Consider the following 14225-nt stretch of genomic DNA (forward strand, 5'->3'; position numbering starts at 1 on the left):
TTCAAGTGCCCTGGCTTAGTTGCTACATTCACAAAGTAGCTGAAATTAACCAAAATAGATATTGCTTTAATTGGCTTGTTATAAACAAGCGAAATATGAACACATCTCTCTTCCTGGGAGGTTTTGTGAACTATTTCCTCAAACTTGGAGGGAGGAATTTAACATCCTCAGCAGCAATTAAGTTCAAACGTTTGGGAATCTGGGCTCTAAATCTTAGCTTAGAAAGAGCTCTCTGCCCAATGTATTCATTAAAGACTACGTACCAAACTAATGCTGCTCTCCAAAAACCTCCTCATAAATTTCTCTATTGTTATTTGAGAAGAAAAATAGTAAGCTTTCCAACATGGAGTAGGTCAACAACCACACAGTGGAAATACTTCATCAAGTGGGATTCATATGATCTGTTTGAAATGTGTAAATCTATATAGAGTAGCTCCCCCTTGCTAACCAGGGCTGCTCTCCAGCTGACAATTGTTTACAGTCACTTCCTCTAACAGATCGCATGTACACACTAAATTTGACTACTGCCATGGATAGTACAGCTGCATAGAACTGCATGGTTATACTGTCAGGTTACTTTACACACCTTTTTATTGCTAAGTTGATGCAAATCCTTACCCATTTTTAGACAGCAGTTAACATTCCTGTTGCTGCAAAGGGGATATACAATTCTTCTCCATTATTAAAAGAAACCTGCCTCTCTCTGAAACCTCCAACCTGAAGACAACAGAAAGATTTCCACATGTTGGACAGGACCAACTCTACAGTGCAACAAAACACATGGATCAACAGATATATACCTGATATCTTTGTGCAATCTAAGACTTTGGCAAACAAGTCAAGCACAATAGCATCAGTGAAATTTATAGAGGTAAAAATCATTAAGAAGGACAAGAGTTGAAAGCAAGAACTAAGTGCACTTTATAGAATCTGCAGAGTCTATAATTTCCATATCTCATTTCTCTTAAGACAGATATTCCAGGCAGAAATGTCAAGCATAAGATTTTTAAGACATTCATCTTTGGTTTGATGCTCTGTCATTAGAGGCATGAGGCTGATTTCTATGTTCTGACTTAATGCAATGCAAAGCTCTCTGGAAAAGCTCATGTAAAAAGCTACTGCTCATGTAAATGCAAAGCAATCTAAAGCTAACAGTACTTTCACTCTTCTGGGAAATTCCTGCTAGAGTTGATAGCCATGACTGAAAAAGACAATGGACTCAGCCAGGTATATATTGCGAAGCTGTATGTAATGGAAAAAAATGAAAATGTCTTATTGCAACTACGTCTTTAAGAGTTTGAGGTTTGGTTTTTCGGTTGTGGGGTTTTTTTTTGCACTGAAGTTTCGTTTCCCAGAACAGGACATCATAAACCAATGAAAACCATGGTTCTGGAATTTACACTGAAATATGCTTTCTTATTCATTCTATACAGATGCAAACAACTAGGATCCTTTTTGTTGAAATGGCCTACTACAGAAGAACTATGAGATCAGCTGTAAAAATTTTTCAGCTACAACAGTAATTTCACTTTGTACAGTTATCCTTAATATATGCTATAAAAAGTTACTACTTCCAGGAAAAAAGTAAGAAATGAGAATAATAATTTTAGATTTATAGTTTATAACTTGACAGTCATTGGCCATATATGGAAACAGGCTACCCCTCTTGATGGATCAATGACAGGTGGTATGTTAATTAATATAGCAATGAGCCATCAATACAGTATGCATAAGTTAGCTGTTATACACAGAGCCTGGAAACAGGATGGCAGAGGGGAACAAAGGCAGGACTGTCTTCAGTCTACAGAGAAATGCATCACTAACTGATTACTATACACTGTGGTATGAGGCTTTGACACTGACCTCATTGCTTATCTTGTTAAGAATTCTTTTGACAGTATCTTTCAACTATGAAAGACACATTTTTGATGGGAGGAGATTATAAACCAACATCTTTTCCACTGTTCTGAGAGAAGAGGCCTTAGGAACATACCAGTAATCTCTTATCTGCATCCCTATTCCCTCCCCACTTTTAAAATTCTCTGAATTATTTGGAACCTGCTTTTCATCTCACTCAAAATACAATCCAGCAGATGCCTCAACATTGATTCCGAGATCACTATGCCTGGCACTCTGAAGAATGATTTCTCTCTCCACAAAATGAATGCACCCTATCATTCTGACAGGGTGGAGCAACACCAAACGATACTATAACCTGCACCTTCTTGCTCAGTGCTCCATATGGTGAACGGCATCACTGTAGCTGCGTAATATTTGTTTTCAGATACTGGCCTCAGTGCACACCAAGCATCTAAGCATAGCCTTCCTAAACACAAAAAAGAACCTATGATGCATTCATACTATGTAACACACTTCTGTTTTATTCAAGCTCTTTCAAAGTAGGACCACATAAGTTGCATGTAAAATTCACTATCTGCTACAAAGGCATTCCAGATTTCCATTTCTCCAGGCACTGGGAGACAGGCACGCAACAGTCTCACACTGAAAACGTGAGGAGAACTAGTGGCTGAAGTCAGTGAAATCTATGCTGTCCTCAGTCACATCAGAAAGAAAGGACTCCACAGGAGTCAGTACAAAGTTACACTGATGTAAAAACAGGAAAGGAGAAAGAATTAAGACCATTCAAACTCAAATCATATTCTAGAGATCTGCCTGCTTGAAGGATCAACATATCCTTAACTCAAATTATTTGATTTATTATACATTCTCAAGCAACAGCCTGATGAAGTTGGTTCAGAGGGACTTTTACTGAGCTAGGGATATGTCAATCTTAATTGCCAAAATACAATAAAACAGTCAGTATGCCTCATTATTTATGAGGTTATTAGTAACGTCTTAAGTCCTGAAAAGAAAAAACTTACTGGAGCAATGTACATTGGAACATTAATCAACGCTCATATCACTTCTGCAAGGTGGAGAACAGTTTTATCTCTGCTTTCCTAACCAAGGAATTCATACAGGGAGTTGCAGTGACTTGGGACAGTCAACCAAAGCTGTTTCGGTGAAAGACATATGGTTAGAGTCGCGGACTGCCTTCCACAATGCAGCACACATAATCCAGACCACTGAGTCCAGCACCCAAGCCTCTTCTTGTTTGCATCAGTCACAAATATTGTTTCTTTCAGCAGATTTTGAATTCCTGATTTGCATGGGTAGGAGGAAGAGGGAAATACAACTCTCCATACATACGGCTTGAAGGTTTTCCTTATCCACCTCTGACATCCAGCCCCAAAAGAGTCTCAGTTGCTCTGCAAGTGAGGAAAAATGACCCTTTTCTATGTTAATATAACATTCTCTCACGATGAGTAATAGCACTCCTCCGAGCCAGCCTCATGCTAGAAGGAATCTTCATCTGTATCGATATCACTGTTTGGTTTGTTCAATCTTTCAAATTCTTCTCCATCCTACAGGAAACAGAAGCAAAGAAGCAAAATGTGAGCAAAAGTTATCTTGTTACTGAGGAAAAAAAAAAAGAAGAAAAAAAAAGAAAAAAGGAAAAAGGAAAAAAGAAAAAAAGAATAAAGTTTATTTCAAAGGCATCACTTATATAAAATCACAACCCTGATTTTAAATCTCTTACCAGTGTGTTATAATCTTGCTCTAGGACACACATGCTTATAAAAAACATCCTCTGTACCTGTAACACTTTTTAGTGACTCACTCCCTAAAACAGCTTGTAGCACATTCCTTCATCAGGAAGCCTGCTCACATGCTATTTGTTTTTACCACAGCTGCTCAACTGTAAGTGCTAAAATAGATTATGCCTGGTATATCAAAAATATATGACATTGTGTTATTTACTCCTCGTTAAACAACAGCCTAAAAAGGTGCCATGTGGCATTTCTGGAAAACACCTCTCCCAAGTTTAATGTTTCTTAGAATTAAATGGGGACAGCACTATCTGCTGGTTGCCACGTGTATTACAGAACACATCTGTACAGGCAGACTAGAAGTACGAGACATTAACCCTTGTGCCTTTGACTGACTGCTCAGCTCAACTGAATGACATATCTAAGAGCAAGCCCTCCCTGCCATGTTCCAGTTAACTAGATTATTATTTGCATTAGGACAAAAAACACTAACAGGCCTGGAGGAAATATTTTGTAAGAAAAGAAGTGTTAAAACTCTGTTTTTAAGCATTACCTTTTTGTCTTCAGGTATCTTTGACTGTCAAGGTAGAACGAATCTTATCAAATACATTAACTTCTTCATGATGTGGGCTCAGCTACACAGATTTATCAGTTCTACTTAACTGCAGTTATTTCCCCAGTATCAATTCCAATTTCTGGACATCCAGGGCCAGTAAAATATTTTGGTTATAAAGGTTTCAAGAGAGGATTTGTAAAAAGCTGAAGTTGTTTACAGAACTGCCTGGAGTCACAGCAAGAAAGCAATGCTTATCTAGGCTTCATGAATTTAAAAAGTGGAACGGTGAAAAGCAATACCCAACCAATTTAACAGATTTTAAGAAATACTGAGGAGTTTTGATGTTTGAGTTGAGGGATGAGTCCGGTCGCATACAAAATGAATCTTTCAAACATTCCATAGCATAAATGGAGGTGAAACAGAAAAGAAACCAGAGACAAGTACTGAAATGCCTTACCCCACTTGACCTCTCCCATGCATCTCCTTTGCCAAGTTTGCCCCTTTCCCGCAGAGTGGCATATTCCAGGCCTCTTGGTTTACTGGCATTATAGATGAATATGGAGAGAAGCACTACAGGAGCTTCCAAAAAGAACTCTACAGAAGGCCTGAAGTCAAAGATGATGAACGAGACAGTGGTGATGATGACAGTGGTGATCTGAGCAGTCATAACATGGAACATATTGTCTCGGAACTTCAAGATGAAGGCTACAGACAGCCCCAGGAAAGCTGTGACAAATATGAGTGCCACCGAGAAGACGTTGTGCCCATAAAAGAAGCCACAATTCCTTATCTGCCTCCGGTCCTTAGCCCGCAGCCCCAGCATAAGCCCATTGAACAGCACCCCAAAGGCATAGAGTTTGCTGTTCTGCATGAAGATGCTTTCAGCAAGCTGATCCCCATCTTTCAAGATCTTTTCATTGTAGATGTTAGCCAGGGCAGAAATGAAACACTGCACCAGAATAAGCAGATGGCCCAGGCTGAGGTGGAGAGGTTTCAGAGCTCCTGCCATGGTACTGGTGACATTCCACTGGAAGCTGGGAAGAAAACTTGGTGCTACGCAGTTGCCCTTTTCCAGGCATGCTTCCTCAGGTCTGGCATAGAGAAGGCAGTGGTTAGATGGACTAAAGAACATATTGTGATGGAATCCATGTGCAGCCAAGCTTTGCTGATGGCCTCCAGTTCCTAGAGTCAGGGCAACGATGGACAGGAATAAAATCACCAGAGACGCCCACTGTACCCAAGAGAGTTTTCGCCTAGGAGTAGACAAAAAAAGCCACCAACTTTAGAAACACAGTGGCACAAATTAAATGACAGGAGAACAAGCTCTATAAAACACATAAAAGACATCACGCTACAGATAAGGAGACAGAGACAGGTACAGAGAAAAACCCTGGCTTTTCAGAATTGACAGTAAAATACCAAAACACAGCATGCTTTTCTGTGGCATCACAGCCTGGTGATCACAGAAATACAAAATGGAGTATTCTGTAGAGATAATTTAAGGGAAGTCTTTCAAGATCATGTTAGTTCTAGGTATTGACTGCCTGACAACTTAAAAGTAACTGTTGTCTTCATGGGAACACAGGCTTGATGGATAAAAAGAAATCACAGACATTCAAATAATTACCCTCTTTCTTTGGTAAGCTTTCACTACATTTCACTTTTCCCCCATGATTTTGTGCCCTTTTCTAGTATTTTATGATGGTAAATCATATAAATCTATGAACATAATTTATAAGACTGTTAGATCTATTTATATTACTTTTTCACTCAAGCAAAGCCTGTTTATCTTGGGGAAAATCAGAAATTTGGAAGATTAAGTAAACTGTGACATCACAAGAGACATAAAACTAAACAACTGAGAAAAAGCATTTCAACTCAGACTATCAGATGCTTTTTTGGTATATTAACACCTGTAGAAAAGGCATCTGTGCTCCATGTTCAACACAAGTCACTTTTTGAGTAGAATGTGAAGTTAATATCCATTTCCCTGTCAGTCTTTTCTGAATCTAAATCACACCATAAGAGCACAAATAAGGCGAAGTGTAACACATAGGACAGACAGTCTGGCTTTGTCACATGAATAATGAAGAAGGCAGATATAATTACTCTTTCAAACATACTATGCAGTCGACTAGAAACACAACAGGGCTGGCATAATATTACCAATCACACCTTTATCTTTCACTCTTACACATATCATCCCCTCTTGTTACATTACATTTACATTCAATTAAGAATTACAACAGACTGGAAAGAAGTACTGCTAATCATGAAATATGAGATTTAATGTACAAGTGAAAGCACACAAACCTTAATTCTGACCATCCAACAGATACATAATCATGATTTCAGTTGCTTTCTATTACAGTTGACCAAATGTGTAGAGATATGTAGGGACTCCTAATAAGTTATTATTTCCTGCACCTTCAGATGTAGAAAACAAAGCCATCTCTCCAAGTTGGTACAGCCACAAGAAATCAAAATTACTGTTCCCATCAGATAAAGAGAAAGAATGTAGCTTAACTTCTTCATCAAGGCTAGGAAGATACAAAATTTCATTTGCTTTAGTAAATACTACTTACTTAAGCACTATCCTGAAGAGAAGAGCTGTTGTTATAATGACAAAATTTGAGAACAGTACAGCCATTGCCTAGAAAGAGAAGAAGGTGAACAATGTTATACTCCAGCCACAACGTGGACATCAAAAGCCCACCAACTTCAAGAGTTCACCTTTCTGCAAGGTGCCACAGTGAAAAGTATCATCTTGGTACTGAACTTTCTTCCTTACCCAAACGGTAGAATAACACACCCCTAAAATGACATTTCAAAATCCCAGGCAAACCACAGGGCTAAGTTCTGTTGTAGTGGGGAAAGCAGTACTGAAATAAAGATGTGAGGAAACCAATCCAGTGGAACACTTACTTAACAAAAGAAAAAATTGTTTAGTTTTCTGTCAGATCAGTTCCCCAACCAGGCTGACCACTCAGCTGCAAAAACAGCTGCCTCAGCACAAAGGAGGAAGTTGCTCCAGAATGAAAATAAGATTAGAATAATGGAAGGTGAGGCTGCTTCTGGCTGCAGAGCCAGCTTGCAGCATTCATGAAATCCCAGGCTTGGACAAGGCACTTGCAGAAAATAAACTTCTTGCATGTCCAGTGCCTTTGCTGTATCTTTTATCAAGGGTAAGGAGGTGCTTGGCTTGAATTTTCAAGATGGAACTCTACAAAAAATTCACCTATTTCAAAGTACAACTGCAGACAACTCTAATGTTCTTGTCTAATTCCATCATTATATAATAATGACAGTGCTTGGAATCCACGGCCATGATCCCAAGCTGCAAACCCCTTGTGGCAAGGATTGTCTTTTTGGTCTCTGTTTTAGACACTCTATACTGGGACACTGGACCGAGAAGAGGCTCTTTACGGCACTGCAGTTACCATTAAAGATCAGAATTTTCCAGCATCAGTAGGGAAAAAAAGGGTTCTTTTTGGGGGGTGGGTATGTTTCCCAAATTCTGCTTTATTCAGGACTGCCCTGTGTAGTCAGCACATGTACAAAAATCTAGGCATCTGAACTCTTTCCTCCAATCCAGCCTTAGAGTAAGATCACTTTTTCCGACAATTTTACACAAAACCGTGTATGGATTCAGAAGTGCAGAACACAGACTTTATCTTGAACTTTCTCACCTGCATTTCCACTTTCTCAATTCTGCAACAGCAGAGCCTTTTCCATTTACCACAGAAAAAGCACAGGGCCTTTTCCCACTACCTTAGTTCACCTCTATTCCAACATACTATCTGCTGAATAATAAATCTCATGAACCAGCATGATGCAGGGTCTGAATTAAGCTAAAGGCTGACACATAAGACATCTGCCGAAGAAACCACAGCTTAATTTTCCACTTTGCAAGATTACAACTCAATAAACATTCACGTTAGCTGTATGCTGTGGAAGGAGAAAAGTATTGAACAAACAAGTGAATCTGGAACTAGTAGAAACCACTCTGGAAAAGAGGCTTGATGCAAGACATGTAAGTGTTCCATGTATACTCTGGTTTTGCCTCACAGTCAAAGCCCCCATCCAACACCTCTGGTAACAATACGATCAAAATCTATAGCAGGTTAGTTACAAGGAATTAATTTTGAGTTGCTTTGTTCTCTGAGGCCTCAAGGGACCTCTGTCCTAGATGAATAAAAAATTAATTCACCATAGATCACCAAGCCACTAACTGACATGTCACAAACACAGCCTCTAAAATGTAAGTCTTATCATTAGATAAGCCACTAAAGAGTATCCATAGTTATAGCTGAAGCTTCAAGAAAAAGAATCTCACCAAAGCAACTCTAAACTTCAAGCAAATGCTCACCCAGGTACTACTTAGTCCCAAACCTACTTAGTTTTGCAAGTCACATGAAACGAAGCTCAGTCAGGTATGGCCGCCCTCTTTCAAGCATCTTGCCTTCGCCTTTTCACTCTCACTTGTGTGTCTTGTACACTGTCAAGGCATTCTATCTTATAGGAATTTAGTTGCCTGTTTTAATACCTTTTTACCACGATAAAGCTACAATTTCAGCTACCCCTCATCAAATATATCCAGTTAAAAGGTAGAAGATGCTGGGAGTTGTAAAAAAGAGAAATCTTAGAGCACATGTTCTGAGGGGAGAGAGACAAGGTGTGTGGAGGTGTATGTGTGCAGAATATCAAAGCTGTGCATTTTACAAAAGATGACCTTAACTGAGCCAAATCAAATTGCTTAAGAAAGCAACAGTGTTTACGTAACCTTCTGAGTATCAGGCTTGCTACTGCAAACATTATAGCTGAATTTCCTCCCTGAAGTAAAAAAACCAAACCAAAACAAAAATCAAAACCAAAACAAAGCCCCAAACACCATAACCCCCCGCCCCCTCCACAACAAACCACAGAACCAAGCACCTGTGCCTGGTATTTTAACACATCCAACTCCTGATTTTAATCAGATTTTTCCAGCCAGGTCCTATTCTAGACCCTGGACTGTCCATGACAGAAATGTACACCTAAAAGGGCAATATTTTAAAGATAAATTCAGAAAGAGAAGGAACAGAAACATTTATACTTATTTTCCATGTCAAACAGGGGCAGCCACAGTATTTTATATCAAGCACTAACCATCTGCTTCCACCTAACTTCAAGCATAGATGCTCAACCAGAAAGAACCCTAACACAAAAATAAAAGAAAGCACAAAAATAAAAGAAAGCACAAAAATAAAAGAAAGCACAAAAATAAAAGAAAGCACAAAACCTGCGCTACTTCCGGAGCATATGTAGATTCATCCAAAAGGCTGAATGTAGCTAGAAGAAAGTACCAATTAAATTTTGTGCTTAAACATAACTAATAAAAAAATGCAAAAATTAAGATTCATACAGTTTCCTTCCTCCCCTCCTCTGTTCCTATTATACTTACTCTTTTTGTGGGATTACATTTACTCGCTTTTCTTTGGAGTCAGTGAGCAAAGAAAACAAATCATAATGTGAAGTCACATACATGAAGTGGTAGAAACCGCACAGAAAGAGCAACTCAAATACCAACAAGATGAGCAAAACCAAAGGAGGGAAAGCGCCAAAAACCTGCCTAGTACTTAAGCAATTCAGCCTATTTCTAAATTACTTCGGACAGAGAAAACACACAGAGACTCCCCTCTGCTGAGAGCTGTACAACACTGACCAGCGGGTAAGAGAATAAGAAGGTCTGGCTGGTCAAGTAACAGATCATTCTTTTACCTGCAAATGTTGCCTTGCCAGTGTTACAACTGTAGATAGCCTAAGTGCAATGTTACCTACCACTAAGACATTGGAAGATACTTTATTCAGTATGTGTGTACTTACTGGCTGGAGGTAGGACAGTACATAGAAGACAATCAAGTTATCCAAAAAGTAAAGAAAGGCGGGAATTGACCATTTCATGGAATTACAAAAATTCTTCCAGGAAAGACATTCAAAGGGATGATCCAAACAACCCTCTGAAAGGAAAAGAAATCAGTAAGACAGACATCTTATTATCAAAAGCCCACTCCTTTATAATAGAAAAGGTACCACTGTTCTGTTTTCAGGAACACCATTGAACTGAAAAAACCACAGCCCTGTGGCAACAGAGAGGACAGATCCAGGGCAGAACACACAGCTAGAGCAGCAATCCTGTGTCTACAGGCATTCACCTCTTTGCTTCAGCAGAGAAAACATCATGGAACCTTCTACCCCCGTCAGAGTGTGTGTCCACTGGGAGCAAAAATTCAATTATCAATCATTCTTTTAGGGCCAAAAAGTACCTGAAAGTCCCCACAGAATAGCGACATCATTACTCAGTATGATTTTCTGATGATTATCAATCAAATCTAGAACTGAAACAATGACACAGACAGTGGATCTGCTCACATAGCACCCAAAGGGCAGCCAGTAACATCAGAAATACAAAATAAACCAGAACTCAGTATCTGTAGCGCACAGCACATGATCTGGGTAAAAAGAAAACATATAGGAAGAAGGAAGAAATAAATGGCAAGGCACAAAGAATGACATTTACTTATGTATTCTAGATTCCTCCAGAGCTGGTGACAGAAGTACTTTGTTAGTACAGATTTAAGACTACGCAATGTTATCTAATCCTCTTCTGAACCACCAACACATCATTTCAGCAAAATTCAGACATCTGGAAGGAATGAAAAAAAAAAAAAAAAAAAGAAAAAAGCGGAAAAGACAGAAACCCAGAAACCATGCAGTCAGAAGTAGCCAGTGATGGGAAACATTGACTGAATATATTTACTATCTTAGGTATATCGGTACTAAACGGTAGAGGCAGAAATTTCATCAGCTTGCTAGAGCCACGACTGCTACATGGAAAAGTGGACAAAACTAGCACTTCAATTTAACATGAATCTCCAGTGCCTGATAATTTAATGTCTGTTCTCCACCATTTTGAAAGGCTACGAAGTTAACCTCTCATCCTTTTTACATCAGGATAGAAAAGCCAAGAAAGAAAAAAAGAAAAATAGCCTGCAATACAAAAGCAGTAGCTAGTGAAGCCTGACACCACTTTTTCTGAACAGCAACCCCAAGACTTGTCTTCACAACAAAGCTACCTTGAATTATAACACTGACATGTTGCTTCTGACTCAAAAATCACTACACACACACAAAGCCCCTTCAGTGGAAGGTGGTGGTGCTTTTAAACAAAAGTGGTCAGAAGAACAGAACGTTAAGGCCAATCCTTGAGCTGGTGCAATTTACAAGCTTCTGTTCAGCCATGACTTCACAGCGAGGCGCCTCTTATCCTGGCATGATGGCTGTGTTAAAATTCTGAAAATGTTAGACAGTGTCTTCATTACACTTTCTAATTCAACTTACCTGTCCCCATTTCAGCTAACATACACACAACTCAAGAACATCTGAATTTACAGCACAAAGTAGAGATATATATGTAAATTTTAGTTATAATTCTGCATGGAAGACACAATTCCAATGAACTACTCCATACTACCACATGTGAACCTATCATTTAAAAAAACAAACAAACAAACAAAAGGTATTTGAAATACAGCGAATCTTAGAAAGTCAGCACATTTTAGCTATTCAAACACAGGTACTTACCTTTTTTCTTAACCCATAGTGCCAATACCACACACAGGACCAGCTTTACTACTTCAGAACATATGTTCACTGTTGTAGGGAGGTAATCATATTTGTTCTCTGTGGGATTCAGCAAATCATAGAGAGTTCATAATCAGATTCTGCCTCCTGCATTCATAATTAGATCAATAAACTATTTTAACTGCTCCAGTCAGAATTTTAGCCACTTTCCATAAATGCAAAACTCAATGTCAGCATTTTGATCACAAATATTCCAATTTTTATGATATACAACTTCCTGAATAATCTCCTTTCTGGCCTGAAATCTGTCTTAATTAGGTCCCAGTTTATAGCAGAACTTTCTGGAAGAACTCAAGAACATCACTGTTTTAAAAAAAATATGTAGAAATGTTTTCGCCAAACAGCAATATGCTGGTTTTTCCCCTCACAAAAAACCAGCTTCCAGGATGGACAGAATCTTCTTCTAGGACTGTATTTTTTCTTTGTTAGCATATTTTGCTAATACTTGGCAAAACAAGCAGCAGCGACACTAGCCAGTTATAGTATGCCCACTACAATATCTACCACATTTCTCCTGTTATGAGACAAATATTTCAGTCAAGACATGTACCATTGATCATGCTTACACAACAATCTTGCCTTTGAAAACCAGCTATAAAATAATTCCCTGCCCCATCTTTTAAGGGTGAATCTCCACCTTGCAACCCAAGTGATTATTTTATGTTAGACCAGCAACTATATAGACATTTTCCAGTATATAAATACGTGCCATTATTTATATAATAGAATGTTTATGCTAAGAACTCTGCAGGTGGAGAACTAGGCTTTTGGGTATCCATGTTACCCCAAACATCAACTCTTTCTTATTTGAGGTATGTTATGTTTATTCCCCAACAGCACCTTCATTGGCAGAATACTTCATCAAGAGGATTCGACTTGAGCCCAACGCAATAAACACTCCTCCAAGCAGAAAGGTATAGATGGTTGTCTTGGAGCAGAACACAAATCGACTGCAGCACTTGGCCTTCATTCTGCTGTTGTATTGTCAATGCCCTTTGGACGACAAGATGAAAATACACTATAAATAGTACTTCCATAAACTGGTTAAACAAGGTGAAGCGTGCGTATTTTACTGCTTTGTGTTATCTTAAAGATTGCAAGCCATGATCTTATTCTACAGTTAATTCTTTATTAAAAAAAAAAAAGAGAGATTAAAAGAGAGAGAAGGATGTACTATGAGGACGAGCAAAGGGGGATGAACAATGTATACACAGTGACTCAGAAGGTGGCACAAAGGGTCCAGTTTGTCAGAGGAGTGCATCTATGGAATACTGATTAACTAAGAGTTAAATAAATTAACTCAATTATGAATTAATAATTAATTTTTCTTAAATATTTTTAAAAGTGTTTTTGTTCCTAATCCCAGGAGGAAACGTTTTACAGCTGTGGCACGAGAGCAACATCGCAGAGATGACCTGCGGCTTACTCAGCACCGGCTTCTGCCCGGGAGACCGGGGAGGCAGGTGGACGGGACGCCAGAGGCAAAGCCCGAGCTGTGCCCATGTCCTCCGGCTCCTAAGCCATAATTGCGCCCCAAGTGTGAAAAACCGGCTAGCAGCTGGCCAGCACCGGCTCCTCTGCCGGGGGAGGAGGAGAGAGCGGGGGCGGGAGCCCCTGCGGGCCGGCTGCCTGGCGGGACCTCCCCTCACAGCCGCGACATGCATTAACGGCCCCCGCGGCTCGCGCCGCTCCCCCTCAGCAGGGCCGGCTGCAGCACGGCGCCCCGAACGGGCCCGGGAGCGGCAGGAAGAGCGGCTTCCACCAGGCCCCGACTGCCGACTCCGCCAGCCCGGGGAGACACGGGGCGAACACCCACCTCGCAGCAGGTGGCGGGAACGCGGCCGGTAAGCGCCGCCGAGCGCTCCCCCGCCTGGCTTTGCTGACCGCTGTCCGCCACGTCGTTGCCTCAGGCCGAGGCGCGCCCGCAGCCCGAGGAGCGGGGCCGCGGCAGCGCGGGGTAAGCCGGGCTCCCGAGGCGGCAGCGGCCGGCGGTAAGGCACCGCGGTCCCCTTCACCCCCGTCAGCGCTCAACACTGGGCTCCCCGCACCAGTCCCTCAGCGTCCCGCACGGAACTCCCCACTGCGCCGCAAAACGGGGGCACCGCCCGGCTCCCGCCCCGCCCCACCAGCCTCACCTGCCGGAGCGAGGCGGGGCCCTCCCGCTCGGCGGCGCGCACCCCCTGGCTGCCCTCCCCGCGCCGCCGTCCTGCGCGGGCACGCGCACCCGCATCCTCTGGGACAACCGGCCCCTCCCCGCCGCTCCGGCCACGTGACCGCGGGGGAACAGCTTCCACCCCGGCGCTTCTGCCTCTCGACCACGTGAGCCGCCCCCGCCCCTTCCCACGGGTGGCGGGGATGCGCATGCGCGCCGATGG

General features: G+C 41.2%; 1 protein-coding gene across 3 annotated transcripts; it reads right to left on the reverse strand.

The window, feature by feature from the left end:
- Window positions 1–2358: 2358 nt before the first annotated feature.
- Window positions 2359–14142, reverse strand: SLC35A5 (solute carrier family 35 member A5). Of its 3 annotated transcripts, none has more exons than XM_064466809.1 (7): window positions 13986–14142; window positions 12691–12843; window positions 11791–11889; window positions 10033–10166; window positions 6753–6820; window positions 4625–5420; window positions 2359–3425 (listed from the first exon to the last, which is right to left on the reverse strand). In XM_064466809.1, the coding sequence occupies exons 2-7, from the start codon at window positions 12818–12820 to the stop codon at window positions 3357–3359; spliced, it is 1296 nt and encodes a 431-aa protein (XP_064322879.1). In that variant the 5' UTR covers window positions 12821–12843; window positions 13986–14142; the 3' UTR covers window positions 2359–3356. The 3 variants fall into 3 exon arrangements, with proteins under 3 accessions (XP_064322879.1, XP_064322886.1, XP_064322895.1); XM_064466816.1 differs by lacking the exon at window positions 13986–14142 and adding an exon at window positions 13667–13975; XM_064466825.1 differs by lacking the exons at window positions 10033–10166; window positions 12691–12843; window positions 13986–14142.
- Window positions 14143–14225: the final 83 nt, after the last annotated feature.

Source organism: Phalacrocorax carbo, chromosome 1, assembly GCF_963921805.1.
Source record: "Phalacrocorax carbo chromosome 1, bPhaCar2.1, whole genome shotgun sequence".
Lineage (NCBI taxonomy): Eukaryota > Metazoa > Chordata > Aves > Suliformes > Phalacrocoracidae > Phalacrocorax > Phalacrocorax carbo.